The following is a 16251-nucleotide window of genomic DNA, read 5'->3' as shown; positions in this document are numbered from 1 at the left end:
AAAAACTCTGCGAGACTCTGCAGAGTTCTGTGAGCCGCAGAGATGTGGCATGTCACACATTCTCATGCTGATTTTTACTGCCAGGAGCTTGTCCCAAACTGTCAAATCTGTGTGAACGGCAATACGTGGAGCACCGAGGGTGCTGCACCTTTCTGCCACTCAAGTCGATTTTCTGCTCAAGCAACTGCTTTATCCCCGCAAGCGGCAGCTTTCTCACAGTGAGAGGTAGCAACCGCCTGTACTGCGAAATCTCGTGGGAAGTTGGTCTAGCGCTTGATTTTCACACTCAGGCTTGCCAACTTACCAATGGTGAACTGCGCATGAAAAACAACTCTGCCACATGGTGGTTGGTGGAGTTTTTCAAAAACTCTGTACTCCACAGGTGGCAAAACTTAGCGAACTTGGCCAGAAGAGCAGATCTTACTGCCTACCCCTAACTAATACCTTAAGTAACAAATATGTATATTAGGTGAATTTAAAATATTGCTGTACGTAGAAAAAAGAATAACCTTTTCACAAAATCATGTTCAGAATTCAACTTGCCAGTTGTAGATCAAGATCAAAATGTTTACGTTTATTCAGAGCTATGGTCTTAAAAACCAAAAAATAATAACTAAAAATAGAAATAGTATACATTCGTAGTCATCATAAATCCTTTACAATTCCACCTACAGTTAAAACCACAACACAGAAATAGAATGGCTTTTCAATCTTAAAAATATTGACTAGTAATATCTGTTTTTAAACTCCCTTTAACTGTAATTAAAAACCTTCCAATGGTGCTGGTTACATCCAAAAATGTCATCCCTATTAGTAAATCAACTGCTGATTTACTATTCAAAATCCAATATTTAACATAAATTGGTTTCAAGAACTTTTTATGTAGTGTAAGAAACCTTGGATAGTCAAATAAAACATGGAAACAATCGCACTTTGCATTTAACCCGCAAGTACACTTCCCGTTAATGTCTGTGATTGCCAATCAAGTAGCCTTATATTCAAGGTGTGTGTTTAATCCAGCTCTAAACTTCAAAAGCGCATGTCTAAGTCCGGAGTTTGGCAACTTGTCCACATAAGGGAAACCATTGTTCTTATCCTATGACGTTCTAATGAATTGAATGGAGATCTTACCATTTAAATTCATGCATCCTAGCACACTTTTCCATCAATTCACATAACTCCCTTTTGAAAATCTGAAATTCAGAGCTACCAACATCTATATTTAATGTTAATCTCCTACAGATTTCATCCAACTGCTTTGTAATCTTTGTTGCCCAACTAAATTTATTGTATAAAATCTCATTCTTACAGAGAGTAGCCATTTTTAGGCCACCTCCCTTTAATCTAACAAACCAAAACCTTTTCACTTCTGTAAAAGCTATATAGCTACAGACTGAAAGCTGTATTTTCCTTCTTATTTCTTGTATCATGATTTATGGAGGTAGAGATTGCAATTTCTGTAAGCATTTCTCTTCCTCATAGTTTCAATCTAGTTTCCCACTTAAACCAAGAAGCTCTGCTCCATACTAAAATTGGGGACGGATCATGGTGAGGTAGACTGAAAGAATTGGGGGTGAGGAGGGACCACCATGATCTCTATTAAACTTTCTCAACCCAAAGACTGAGGATAAGTCACCTACTTTTAGAGCTTTGATGTGGTCTTTCTATTTCAACTTTTCATTAAACCATGTCCCCAAATATTTATACCTATTAACTACTTCTGCTTTGCTTTTTCCCAGTACGTATTGATAATATGATTTTGACTTCCCAAAAACCAACACTTTGGTCTTATCTATCTTAACCAACAATTTCTTCCTTGAGCAATAGTCGAAGAACTTTTTCTCTGTAGGCCTATCCCTGTAGTATCCATCAAAACCAAATCATCAGTATAAGGGAGGCATGGCACATGAACTCCATTCATTATAGGGCAAAAAACAATTGTCCTTTTTAAAACTGATGGTAGATTGGCCAAGAATGAAGAAAATACCAGGGCACAATATACAGCCTTGAAAGATCATTCCTTCCGCGTTAGTATTCCATCTGTATTCAGTATCACCTGCGCCCAGTTCTGTCTATGGAGTTCCTGAAGTACTAGCAAAAAGTAATTGGGATTCCAAGGTTGGTCAGGGTCTCCCATAACAGGTTATGATGCACTGTTAGAACTGGGATTTCTGGTTGGCTAAGGTTTACGCCAAAGCCAGGCAGAAACCACCATTCTAGTCAGGGCAAGGGGGTCAGACGCCAAGATAACCCCTGCTCACCCCCTTGGTAGCTTGGCACAAGCAGACAGGCTTATCCCAGAGGCAATGTGTAAAGCATTTGCGCACGCACACAACAGCAACAACATCCTAGGCACACTACAAAAGGAACTCCACACAAGGTTATATAAAAATAACTTTTGTATTGTCAAAACACATCAGATAGTAATCACACAATATACATTGTGCCACCTGGCATGGGCAATATTCACACAGGATTATTTACACCAGGACAGGGCCACATGGGCCACTGTCAGAATCAACACTTAGCAGAAATAGCACTTCTAGAACTTAGAATAAGTGTAGCACAAAATAACAATTATAGGTCACAACCAGTAACCACTGGTAAAGGTAGGTACACACTACGCAATACTAATAACCATAGGCATAGATCACGCATGGACCCATAACCTCTCTAGTATAACATACTAGGCAAAGCAAACTTCTAAGCATGAGCACCTTTAGAAGTATAACACAAGCATAAAGGCAAAGCACATTACGCAACAATCACATTTAGACCTAACCAGTAAAAATACATTAGGCAATCTCCTCACTAGTCTAAACACATTAGACTCTGCCTCCTAAGAATAAATCACATTTAGGGGCGTACCTCACAGTGAAGTAAACTCTCACTGACATAAACCTACATAGGTAAAATAACCTCATAATCATAGTAACATCACATTGCGCAAAAATCACATTAGGCAATTACCATTCTAAACATTGTAAAATCACATTGCGCAGAAATCACATTAGGGCCTTGCGCCCTACCCACATACCAGCCCCCTGGCCAACTGGCCATCTCAAGAAGGGGCTCAAATGCCCTGTGTCCAGAATGTCAGGGCGTGCTGCCAATGCAGCGCCAGTCAGGGGTGCGCCACCGGCGCAAGCCTAAACGTTGCAGCTGCCCACTACTTGCTGGGCAGCTGGGAACAGTAACAGGGCCTAAACGTTGCAGCTGGCACTAAGTGCTGCGCAGCTGTAGAAGGCCTGGCACCTCTGTGCCATCTCTGTCCCTCACAGGGACTCTCTCACCCTTGGCGCCTAAACGGTGCAGCTGCCCACTAATTGCTGGGCAGCTGGGAATCATCAAAGCTGCGACAGGGCCCTCACTGGCCCTCTGAGAAACTGTGCCGTAGGGGTTGGAGCCACACAGGCTCTGAAAATGAACAGGTCCCCTTAAACTCTGGGGACAGGACACAGGTCCTCAAAGACACATCTGCGCCACATGCTGGAGCCATACAGGCTCTGGAAATAACATATGCCACTAGGAGCACTTCAGCTCCTAAACAAATTGTGCGCCCACCATAGACAGAGCACTGGAGCCCTCAGGCTCTGAAAACAACTGTGCCCCGTTGGAGCCACCAAGGCCCTGCAAATAATGTGCCTCAAGTCCCTTGAGGGGACTCTGCAAATAAATGGGGACCTCGTGGGATCCACACGGCCCTAAAGCAATTATGCCCCCATAGTCTGGAGCGGCCCGCTGCCATCGGGGCCGCTCTGAAAACGGGCACTGCACTGGTATGGGCAACGGGGGGCAGGCACCGACAACGTGCCCCGACACCCCCCCCTAAACAACAGAGTGTGGGCCCCTCTGGACCCGAACCATACTCCTCATTGGAGCGGCCCTAGAGCCAGGCTCACCGCCATAAAGAAACTACCCCCAAACGTTGGAGCCACCGGGCTCGAGGAACCGTGGCTCCCTGAACTGGAGCCCTGTAGGCTCTAAACCGAACGTACCAGTCCTGTTGGAGTGGCCCGCTGCCAAGTGGGGCCGCTCGAGAAACCACCAGCCACAACCCCGAGCCCTCTCTTACCGGCTCTCTCTCGGTGGGGTCTCTCCTGCGCTCTCCAACGTTGGGGCAGGGTTCCACCTCCGGGGCTCCCTCCAGCTCATGGGAGCCCCGCAACACTCCGGCTTGGTTTCATCCGCGGCGGGGGCCAGGCACCGGCAATGTGCCTCGGGCCCCTTCCGCCGCCGTCACCTCTCCTTGCGGGGCTCTCCCAGCTCACATGGGAGCCCCGCTGTCTGCCTGCGCCGGTCTTCACCCGGTCCCCCATCTCGGGACCGGGACTTTCTCAGAGAGAGCCGGCAAAGCTCCGGGACTTCCCTTTCGGCCGCGTCACTTCTTGGTTAGGTGCAGGCCCCGCCTCCGTCCCGGCGGGCCTGCCTGACTTCCGGTCTTCGCGGAGGGCCGCGGCGCTGATTTCTCTATGGGCAGTGAGAGGGGTAGGCACCCTCGCAGCTCTCAAATAAAAAATAAAGGGCAAATATGCGGCGTGGGCAGCCGCTTGCAATCTAAATAATACAAATAGGGGCAAGGTCCCTGGCAGTGCAAAATGCAGGGTGAGCACCTGCCTGGAACATAAAGCGCTCCCAAGCGCAAGGGGAATAATTACATCGCTCCCCAAGCGCTAGAAATCAAGCCCAGGGACAAAGAGAGGGAGCCCAACAGCTCCTAGCCAGGGAGAGTCTTGCAGTCCTCCCAGGCCAAGCAAAAAGGGTCCAAAGAAGAAGTCCTCCAGGGATCCAGGGGCTGGGCAGGGCCCAGGGAGGCAAGCCTTCCCCTGGGCCCCAGCAGCAGCACGCCCCTGGCAGATTTGAGTTAAGAACAAGAACAACTTCATGGGGTCATAGCCCCCTTTTTACACAGCAAATCCTTTGTCTAGCAGGGTGCAGGCAATGTGGGAACCAGCTACAACTGGTTATGGGGAACTCCTTTCACTGGCCAGGCTAGGGACATCAGACGCACCACAGGGGGTAGAGCCAGCATTGTGTGGGGAAAGCCCAGCCCTATTCAGGTCCCAGGTGTACCCCTCCCTCACATCAGCATGCTAATCTCTCCATTCACCACTGGGCAGACCCATCCTGACTCCTAGAGCCAGGCTCACCAGCCAGCTCCAGCCAATCACACGCCAGACACAAATTACACTAACATGCCAACTTCTAGAAGTGGCACTTCCACGCTAGGCACAATCATGCCGCATACATCATTACGCAGCATTCAATCTCACGAGTTCGCACATACCAAACTCGACCCTGCACTCCCCACACATCAGGAACTACCATGGTCACACATATTCCCCATGCATTCCTATGGGAGGGCAGGTCACTCACCACACATACACAGAGAGCTCACGCACTTTACACTGTACTACAGTGAAAAAGTGCGCAGAGGCCTAAAATCACCAACACCAGGTTACAGAAACAGGCTAGGAAAAAGCAAAAAGTTTCGGGGTGAACCTGCCAAAAAGGGCCAGGTCCAACATGCACCATATCAAATGTGGCACGAAAGTCCACAAAGGAAAAAGTCAATTTCTTCCTTTGATCTCTGGATTTCCTTGCCAATGCCCCCAAGCTAAAACAATGATCTAAGGTTGAACGTCCCTCTTTGAAACCTCCCTGCTCCTGTGGGATAATGTTGTTGGTTTCCTCCCAGGATTTAAACTGTTGCAGCAAAATCTTGGAATGTCAGGAAATAGAATTTTGTCCACCAGTCTGTATTTGAATCAAGTATCAGTGCAGGAAGGCTATCTAGCCCTGCTGCCTTTGTTAATTCTAGAGAATATATTGTTTCCTTGATCTTTTTAGAGGAATATAACTGATGAAGTTCCTTGCTTCTTGCAACATTTTACTCAATGGAAACCTCAACACCTTCACTGTCATAGAGTACATTTAGGTAGCTAAAACAAGCTCCTCTAAAGATCATCCATTTATTTTCCCCCATTTCCTTACAAGAGCCATCCCTCACCAAATGCCAGAATTTCCTTACAATAATCCCAATCATATCTTTCGAGTATTTGTTAAGGTAATCTTTATCTTCCCATTCAATAGGTCCTTAGAAATGATTGTGTCCCTCAGTAGGATGTTTTCCTGCTGTAGATAATATTTTTTATTAAGGTTATTTTCCCCTTTTACATATCTGTGGCTTTAAGCTTCTACATTCCAGCCATTTTTTTCCTTAACTCCCTTTACTCTATTTTCTCCAATTGCCTTTGCGCTGACTTCAGCCTGTAGATGGTCTACCACTTGAAGTATTTTTCCTTATACCAAGATAACTAATCCTCTGGTACATCTTCCCCATAGTTAATTCATGTTGCTGCTGAAAACCACTCAAGACCACTAGATCTTTATCTGATAGCCTAGTAGTTTGTAGCCTGGGATAGTCTACTTGCACTGGGACAACCTTTTTCATATGCTCCCCCCTACCGCCAAATTTAAAAACAGCGCCAATGATCATTACCATCTAATTTTAAAACCTTAAAATCGAACACTCAAAAAAAATAAAAACAATCTGATCAAAAATGTCATCTATCTGGCAGCCCTGGTTCCCATAATTGAAGGTATGCCTTGCCTAGAACTCCGATCACAATCGATTGTTTACACTAAGCTGCCGATTGATGTTGCTTATTGTAGTGCAATATCCCGCACCACATGACCATTCATTGGAAAGGTTGTGGGGCTTATTTCCTAACAAGATAACATATCTTTATACAATAGGTCACCATTTTCAAGATCCAGTCTACGACTGAAGTCTCCCTATAATAATATCATCCATGATGCAAACTTTGTTGATAATCTTTCCAAGTCCTCTTTCATAATCTTTAACTGAGTCCCATACTCATTCAAATTTGCAGGCTGAATATACACATTAATAACAATTATCGAGTCCATCTTTTCATCCTTATTATACAATTATTCTAAACAAAAGGAGATCCAAATACTGGCCACCTTGCGTGCTATCACTTTTTGTGCCACTTTAGTGGATAGCAACATCATCAATGCCCACGAAAGGTGACCCTACCCACTTTCTCCACTCTTTTAGAGATCAAGGAAAAGACCCTCGACAGGAGCAGGCTTACTACACAGCCCTCTCTCCTGTAGGCATAAGATCTCATATGGTTCCACTAATTCTTTGAATGCTTCCAGCAATTACATTTTCCTAAAACCATCTATTTTCTAAGAAAGGACCCTCATGCTTTGTGAAGTACCTTTCTCCTAGTCCAAATCGCTCATGCCCACTCGGTTTCTTTCAAGGTACATGTAGAATAAATCTGATAGACACTCATATCTATTCCCTAGGCAGATTCCCTCCCTACCTAATATACCATTTCTTTTATGATTGGATAGTGTGATAGTCACTTGGATGCTGCCTTGATTATTATCATCATCTATTCTTCCATTGCAGCTTTCTTGGGAGTATATCTCTATTTGGTTTTGACAGAGCCCAGCGTGATGCTTCAAAAGTTTACTCCCAAAGGAACGTTTCTTTTCGGTCTCCTGTGGCTGTACTAGTTTAATCCCTTCCTTCCAAAAATTTTCTTCTGCTTTCATCAAAGTCATTTTCACAATCTCAGAACAGAGTAACACCTTTGCCACCTCTTTACCTTCCTTGCTTGAGACAAAATCTACTTACTTTAGGTCCTATGGGGATATTTTTCATAGCCTGAGGCACTTAGCATGGAAATCAGATTTAACAGAGACATCTTACTCATTCTTTTCCCATTTTGTTTGGTTGTAAGGGTTCCAGATAGACCCACAGATTACTGTTCTCCTGATATAGATGCATGTAGAAGTTACCATGTTTTCTCCTTTTATTACCTTCTTCCCCACTCAAGAGGCGGCTCTCTATTCTCCTCAACCTGGGACCGACCACCAACTTCTCTCCATCCCATCTGCTAGAGGGATTCCTGTCCGCTTAATCAAATACTGGTCTTGTTTTATGAACGACTAAGTTCTTTTGTGACCGATTCCCACACTTCTGCATATTTGGCAATACTCCCCCTTTGCATATCAGCCTCTTTCTCCTTTATCTTCCAAGCTAACCTGAATGTATTACCCGTATTACTTGTTCCGACACTGTACTTCCTTCTTACTGTGAATCGCCCAATCCCCCTTCTCTTCGGCTAGCCTGTTTACCATTTATCTTTCATACCCTCTACCAAGAGGAGGCATAGCTCTTATACTCTGCGGGGCTTATTTACAAGCCCTTTTGCCACTTTTGAGTCATTTTTGACATGGGAAAAGTAACGTATGGGTGGCGCAAGGAGTTACAAATAAGCCCATGTATGCATCCCTTTTGCCTGATCAGCACTGGACAGTTTGAAATATAAACTGACTGGTGCCCATCACATCCCTGGGTGATATTGGAAAGGCGGGATTTTTGCTTCTGGAGTCTACTAATCATTCTCCAGAATCCCGGCACAGGTCGACTGGAACTTTTTATCTGTCATAGAATGAATTTAGGCAATCTATCCACAATTAACAATTCAAATTCAAAGATTTCCACTGTTTCCCCCAAAGGACCACCACCTTCGAACTAATTTAAAGTTTTATTACAAAGCCAAAAACAACTGCAGGTATATGCACCTCAACAAGAGGTTCAAAAGATAAACAGGCACTAATACAAACATAATCCTACGGAAAAGTCTCAGACGGCTTAGGAATAATACAAGAATCAATTCAAGAATCATCAGGCTAACAAGAATTGCTATAATCTGAGTTTTAGTAGGCATTTAAAAGATAAAATTTCAGGTTAATCTGTCCCTACACTATACTAAGTGACATCCCTACTCAACAATAGCCCAACCTGATAAAGGTGTCAGCCGTGGTGACTTCCAAGGAAGTTCACTCACTTTCTCTCTACTTAGTCTAGAGTCATCTCAATCATAGCTAAGTTCTCTGCCTACCAACCGCTCCCCTCGCCTCCAAGACCAACTGCTCTGCTTCCACCCTCGGGGTGCTGTCCCTAATACGAAACCCCACAATGCGAACGACACGCCCTCAGGTACGCCCCTCTAGAAGGTGTTGGTTTTCAGAATTTTCCATCATGGCACCTCTCCATCCTTGTCCGTTGAGACGTCCTTGGGTCCCAGACTCTTCTTCGCTTCAAGTTGCTTTCTTGAATTCCTCGGCTACTCCTCCATGTCTGGGCCTAGCATCCTAACATTCATACACAATGGGCCCTTCTACTCTACTATCTGCTTGGTCTGGCACCTGTAAGGGAATACATGCGAATCGGCTCACAATTTTTTAATGTTACAATTTACTTTAGCTAAAAGCAGCTTTTACAAAAACATTTCTACGATTTAATGCTAAGCAAGACATTTTCAATCAGGCCTGCACAATTTCATGAACTAGGCCTCTGCACGTTTATAGGCCCAACATCTTAACATGACCAATATATTTCGTTCTTTATGCCGCCATCTTTGAATCAAAATACATTCTCCTACCGCAAACAATTGTATCACGTATAAAGGTACAGTTATGAATTTTAATAAAGCAGATCTAAATACACAATGTCAGCCTATTAAAACACATCTCATTTTAGTGAAAGCCTTCACATCAAACGACATTTCTATATTAAAGCGGCATTCATGATTTTCAAACTCTTAACGATGGCCCTCCATGCATTTCTAATACCAACTACATTAATCTTCAACCCTACATTGCATTTGAACACAATTAATGAATCCTCTAAATATGCGGGTGCTAACTACTTGTACATATGATGCACCCCTACAATTTTCACTTCTGTTGGGCGCTCTCTCAATATCTTCTCCCGTTTTGATTTCAACACATACTTCTTTAACCTAGGGGTCTAATACCCGCCTAACTAAGGTAGGCATACAGTTTTTTACCAACTCATTGTTTGCCGTTATCGCATCCCGAACTCCTTGCAGGATTTTCTGCATTAGAAGCTTTACGCCCAGCACTGAGGCTGTAGGGGAAGCTAACATTTCAAATCCCAAGAAGGACTATAGAAAGCTGCCTCCTTTGGTACTCGCCTCCAATTAGCTTACTGTAATCTACGCTTACATGATGAAAGGCCACCATTGACTTCTGGGGATTCAAAAAGTTCAGAGTCCGATTCAACCCTATCTTTTCTCTTGTAGAATCTTCCACCACAAGCAAAGTGAGCTAGGGAGATGACATCTTGGCTCAGGAGGGGCCTTATCACCTGCTACTGAGTCACATTCCTTCAAACGGTCCTGATCCTGTCCAAGCTCAGGTGCTTCATTGCTCTGCTCCTCTATATTTTTGCTTCCACTTCTCCCTTCTGCCTTACCTTGCATCGTGGGTTTTAGGCTCCTTTTAAATGTGTCTCCCCGCAAAGTCTTTCATTGATTTGTTTCTTGGGGTTCTTTGAGATTCTTCAAGCTCGTCTTTGGGGGTAATATATGGCCCCTTTCTCTCTAGACATTTGCCTTCTCTTCCACTGTACTTTCCATTAGTACATAGGGAGATCGACCTGCTCCCCAGCCAGCCCTCTTTTTGGAGGCATTGCTCCCAATCCCGGCTGAATTGCCTTCACCTGACTTGCCTTTAATAGGGTTAAACAGGATTATAATGGGCTCGACTGGAATGGCCTCATCCGAGGTAGCAGGTTCCATAGCTACCACCTTCTGGGACTATTTTACCAATTGTTGTGTACCATCCAGAGACCCCAAGAGGTGCAAAAGTCACAAATTTCAAAGGGAAGAACACTCCACTCACCTCCTCCCTACGCATCTGAGTGTAACCGCAACCATCCCTTTCGCTACTCTGCTGCTGCTGCCACCACCTGATACTGCTTTCGGATAGGTTTAGGTTACTCACACGGGTGTCTGGTCCTCTCTGCAGGTTAGCCTGTCTCTGCCCTGCTGCACGTCCAGCTTACCTCAGCTCTCCGGGGAGAGCGAACACAGTAGCAGGCAGCCACTCCTCTACAACCAGGAACCACCAATGTTATGTTACGTTAATTAGGATTTATTAGGCGCGCAGCTACCAAAAAGGTTTCCCGGCGCCGCCCGAAGGAACCAGAGGACAGAGCAAAGGCCTACTGATTAAACAACCAGGTTTTCAGGGACTTGCGAATATGGACAAGGGTACTCTCTTTCTTTAGAGATAAGGGAAGAGAGTTCCATAAAATGGGACCCAGGTAAGAGAAAGAGCGCCCGCCCATGCGAGATAGTCTAGGCCTGGGGACCGCAAAATTTGCCTGGTTTGAAGAGCGAAGGAGGCGGAATGGAACATAAGGATGGACTACATCATTTAAATGTTGTGGGGCCTTGCCCGCTTTTGTCTTGAACATATAAGTTAGAGTTTTAAATTTGATGCGGCTTTCTACCCTGAACCAGTGAAGCTCACGTAACGAATTGGAGATGGAGGCTGTTCTAGGAATTCAGCAGAGCAAACGGGCTGCTGCGTTCTGTACAAAATGCAGCTTTTGAATCATATCCTTGTTGACTCCTAGAAAGAGGATGTTGCCGTTATCCAGGCGAAAGGTAACAAGGGCCCTGGCTACCGTTCTTTGCGTAGAGGTTGGCAACATCCATAGAATTTTTCAGAGCCATTTAAGGACGCAGAAGAAAGTTGACGCCACCTTTACTGCTGATGCCTCATTAAAAGATTCTCATCTATGATGAAGCCTAAGTTACGGGCTTTACAGGTGGGCTGGGGTAGGGCACCCATTTTAGGGGGCCAGTGTTGAGGACCCCAGCGTTCTTTGTTATTGCCCAGGATTAGCACCTCATTCTTCTCCCCATTGAGTTTTAAAGAGTTTGTTTGCATCCAGCTAGCAATTTTGCGTAACCCAGTTAAAAGGGATGAGGGCTTGGATCCTCCGTCAGCAGACAGGGAGAAGATTATTTGGGTGTCAGCGTAAGAAAAGATCGACAACCCAGCCTCTTCGGCAATAGCCGCCGGGGGCCTAACATAAATGTTAAACATTAGAGGGCTAAGTATGGAGCCCTGTGGGACACCATGTGGAGAGGCATGAATATGTGAGATCGCAGCAGGGGAAAACACTTGAAGCGTACAGTTAGTCAGGAAATCCGTCAACCAACTCAGGGCAAGCCCCGCCACGCCAATCAGCTGTAAGGCTTGCAGTAGCATGGTACTGGATACCGTGTCAAAGGCGGCAATCAGATCTAACAATATGAGTGCCACCGTGACCCCGGCATCCACGCGATTACGCATCATTTCTGTGACTCCTAACAGCATGGTTTCACTTGAGAAACCATCCCTAAAGCCTGACTGGTAAGGGTGTAGAAAGTTCTGAGACTCACCCTATCGGGACAGTTGTAGGTTCACATGCTTCTCCAATATTTTTGAGAAAATTGAAAGCAGGGAAATGGGGCAGATGTTAGATAGCTGTGTTGGATCCGTATCAGCCTTTTTTAAGCGTGGAAGGATCATAGCATGTTTCCACAGGTGGAACCGTGGCTTCCTGTAGGGAGGCATTAAGTAAATCCATGATCGGATTCAGCGAGGACACCTCCATTTTTAGCGGAAACAGGAAGTCGGTCTAGGGGCGTGCCAGATTTAAGGCTGGTTAAAATCTGACTAAAAGAAGTAATGTCAAGAGGGAGCCAACGTTCAAGTTTGCTAGGGGGTGATTCTAAAGGTATCTCCAGTTGATTGTTAATATTCAAAGCAGAGGGAGCCGACGGCGAGCCACTGGCACTGAACACCACTCTGCACTGCAGGCCGGGAGGGCAGGAAAGCAGGCGGGCATGGCACCGGGCCCTCTGGAGCACAATGACGCACTGAAGATGCAGCCACAAGGAGGAGGAGTCTGGCGAGTCTTCACAGTTGTAGCCTAAGATACAGTCTCAACTTCCTTATTTAGTGTACGCTTCCTACCCCTGAAACTTACAATGGCTTTTACTTAACAGGTATATTTCAAAAGCTTGACTTATTTTCTTTTATTGCATTCTGTTTCCCATTAAGGATCAAATGATATCAAACTACAATGTTGTGTTTGCACTGGCATGAAGGACATCTTTCTTTGAAACCATACCCACCAAGTTAGATTGTTCCTTTCAAAATCTGCCAACATCAGTCGGTTTTCCCAAGGTTTGTCCATGTAACCCAAGTGTTTTAATGCCTACATGACACTGCTTACCGTCATTCACATACCCTGAATATTGGTTTCCACATGCATGACATTTATAAAATTTGAAGATACGTCTAGAATCATTCTAAGAACCTACATAATGTATCATTATGCTTATCTCTGTGGCATCACTGGGTGCAGAAAAACTGGCTCTGTTTTAATGGTGAAAAAACTGCAATTCTGCATAAATCAACCCAGCCCCATTGCTGGCATATGTTGGCATGTGCCACTAGGGGCCCATACCCAAATAGGAAATGTCTGCATCCTGGGTGTGCGTCGCTCCTTCAATACGCAAACTAATGGTGTTTCTAAATTCACCTTCTACCCCTTAAACCTGCTTCTGAATACCCTACCAGTCCTTTTACCTTGCTCAAAAATCGCCATAATCCTTGTGACAATTATATATCAACTGGACTGTTGCAACAGTGTCTCCCAAACAGACCACTTACAAATGTACACCAAGCCCAGAACCAGGCGGCTAGCCACCTCTTTGGTCGAAAACGCCATTACCTCAGTACACAGGCACTGCAATCCCTCTTCTGTCGCCCTATTAAAGTGAAGATTGTTTTCAAAGCCCTCTGCATTGTTCATAAACTGCTACATGGCTGCTCGACCTACTGATGCTCCGAGATGATGGGGCCTTGCCATCCAGTCAGCTGCCTGGGTTCTTTCACTAATGGGTCCTACTTAAAGTTTAATAAGTTAACACATTTAAGGAATACCTACAAACCCACATCCACACGTACATCATCCTGCAAGAAATGTTGGGGCAGCTCCCGTCACGTGGAGAGTTCCTTACTATGGAACGCTCCAACTGTGCATTTAAAACTTGGGGGCATATTATCAAAAACAGTGTTGACATTATCGCTGCTTTAGCGGCAGAAAACTGCCACTAAAGCGGCGGTAATGGGCTTGATAATATGCCCTTGTGAATTCCCATAGAAGTCCTTGGGGCATATTACCAACAAATAGCGATATTTATCGCTAAGTAGGGTTAGCGACAATATTTTTATCGCCGCGCATCAGCGGTTTTTATCGCTGAGATAACTTGCTATTAGCAAGGTTTATCTCAAAATCGATAAAAATCAGGCGAAATGCGTGAATATCGCTGAGAATACAGCGATATTCACGCATTAGCGACAAAATGCTCTTAGTCATGTTATCCACCTCCCATTGGATAACATGGCTAAGAACTGGTCTGAGCAGGCGTTGTTTTTTGGCGATAGCGGGAATATTTTCATCGCTACGCCTGCCTTGCTAATAGGCGATAGCGACGTTAGCGACTGCTTTCAGTCGCTAACAGGTTGGGTACGCCCACTTTGCATGTCATTAGCGATAAACATCGCTGACATGCAAAGCGGGCCCCAAACCGCTCGCTATCCCCTAAAAGCTGTCGCTAACATCAGTTAATGTCTTACAAGTTCTTAAAATGTGAAAGATGAGACGGGAAAACAGTGGCGAAGAAACCCCCCAATCCAGCAGCTTAAGTGGGGGCTACCACTAGGCCTGATGGTAATGGGTCCTACTTAAAGTTTAATAAGTTAACACATTTAGGGAATACCTACAAGCGAAGGCTGGGAGTCTTCTGCTGGCATGCACAGTGAAAAAAAACACAGAAAGAGAAATAATTAATAGGTTGATACAAAACAGTGAGAAGGAAAAACAGAGAAAATATGAACATCAGAGGCAAAGTCAAGAAAGGGTAAGGATAACAGAGAAGACGGCCACAGCTGTCCACTGTGGAATTGGGAAGCTAGGTTTGTGTCTCTGTGCAAGTTCAACATCATGTGATTCTGGGCAAATCACTTAACACCCCCCTGCCTAAAAAAGTCAAAGCGACCTTGTATGAAGTAAGCTGTGCTCATGTAAAGCGCTCCAATACCTTTAAGTCGAGTTTGCACCAGATAAAACTATGAAAAAAATAATAGCACTTGGCAGGCACTCTCTGAACACTGCTTGGTTAATGTACATACGCGTGGTGCAAAATGCACTAATAAATAAGAAGCCTCAATGCAATGGACCAATGAAAAGCCCGCTCTGCTTCACTGTGCAGGTTGCTTATTGTGATATGTTACAAGGCCTAAGGTAGTGAGGTATGCCTAGGAGCCGAAGTTAGATGCTAGACTAAGTTTACCTACGTTATTTTAACATGTTTTAAGGAATCATAGTAAAAATGTTGACCATCTTTAAGAGAAGATGACTGTAAACAATCCACACGTCTCCTAGTGACAAAAGTATGCCCATTTACCACACACAATATGATTCCGGTTTCGATCATGTACACTATTGTGATGTATTGTCTAGCCTGGTTCTTTTACCAAAACCTGTAACAAAATATTTGGAAACTTGTTGTGCTTTCATGTTAATGGGGAAATCCACATTTACTATGGGTTTTAAGTGATAAAACATTTTTTTAATGAATACATTTCATCTGATGCTCAAATATAGTTCAGGCACTGGCCCTTACATTTGCACTGTGCATCATTTGTGAAGAGCACTAGCGGACGTAAAGTACAATCTCTCACTCAGTGTTCTTGAACTGGGACCCACTTCGGTAAAGAGAATTTTAGCAGCACCAAATTCAGCAGGCCTGCTATGGTCAACCCGCCAACCTTGCACCTGTCCTACATCAGTCTATTTCAACTTTAGCCATTTGCTTGCAGATTATAGCAGTGCAGACAGCTCACATGTTTTCCATGCACGAAGTTTTTATCATGGTTTTTTGATCTTTTTGTACATTAATCAATTTCAAACCTGAAGTCGGAATCTAGAACCCTGACGTATCATGTTCTTTTTTGCAGAAATCGACGTCGACGATGGAAAGGAAAAGGACATTTTTGACATCAATGCAGGTTCTTGTTCTTCTTTGATTACTTTTCCACATGTGAAACAATTATTTTGAGAGCATAAATGACAACCAGGTACATTTGATTAACAGTACAAAATTTCGTCTTCCTCTTTAGCAAACGGATTGGACCTTTTTGAAGGGGACATCCTTCTTGATCAGGTGAGTTCAGCCATGCAAAGAGCACGCGCTGCTTTACTAAACACATCACACCCTGGAAGAGGAAAGCCTTCATTGGATGAGTAGACATGATGTACTTCCGCTTCAA

The 16251-nt window shown here is 44.5% G+C and overlaps 1 protein-coding gene across 3 annotated transcripts in view; it reads left to right on the top strand.

Annotated features, from left to right (window-relative positions):
• Positions 1-16251, top strand: part of MEP1B (meprin A subunit beta) — a 389272-nt gene that overhangs the window by 90766 nt on the left and 282255 nt on the right. For all 3 annotated transcript variants that reach the window (XR_013610541.1, XM_078687361.1, XM_078687359.1), the window contains 2 exons: positions 15940-15990; positions 16102-16145. Coding sequence is in view for 1 of the 3 variants with exons in the window: in XM_078687359.1 (XP_078543485.1) it covers positions 15940-15990; positions 16102-16145 (95 nt within the window). In the remaining 2 variants the exon portion in view is untranslated. The remainder of the gene's footprint in view (positions 1-15939; positions 15991-16101; positions 16146-16251) is intronic.

The sequence above is a fragment of the Lissotriton helveticus genome, chromosome 4_1 (assembly GCF_964261635.1).
Source record: "Lissotriton helveticus chromosome 4_1, aLisHel1.1, whole genome shotgun sequence".
NCBI classification, from domain to species: Eukaryota; Metazoa; Chordata; class Amphibia; order Caudata; family Salamandridae; genus Lissotriton; species Lissotriton helveticus.
Note: the sequence above shows the minus strand (reverse complement) of the source record. Positions and strands in the feature narration are given on the sequence as shown.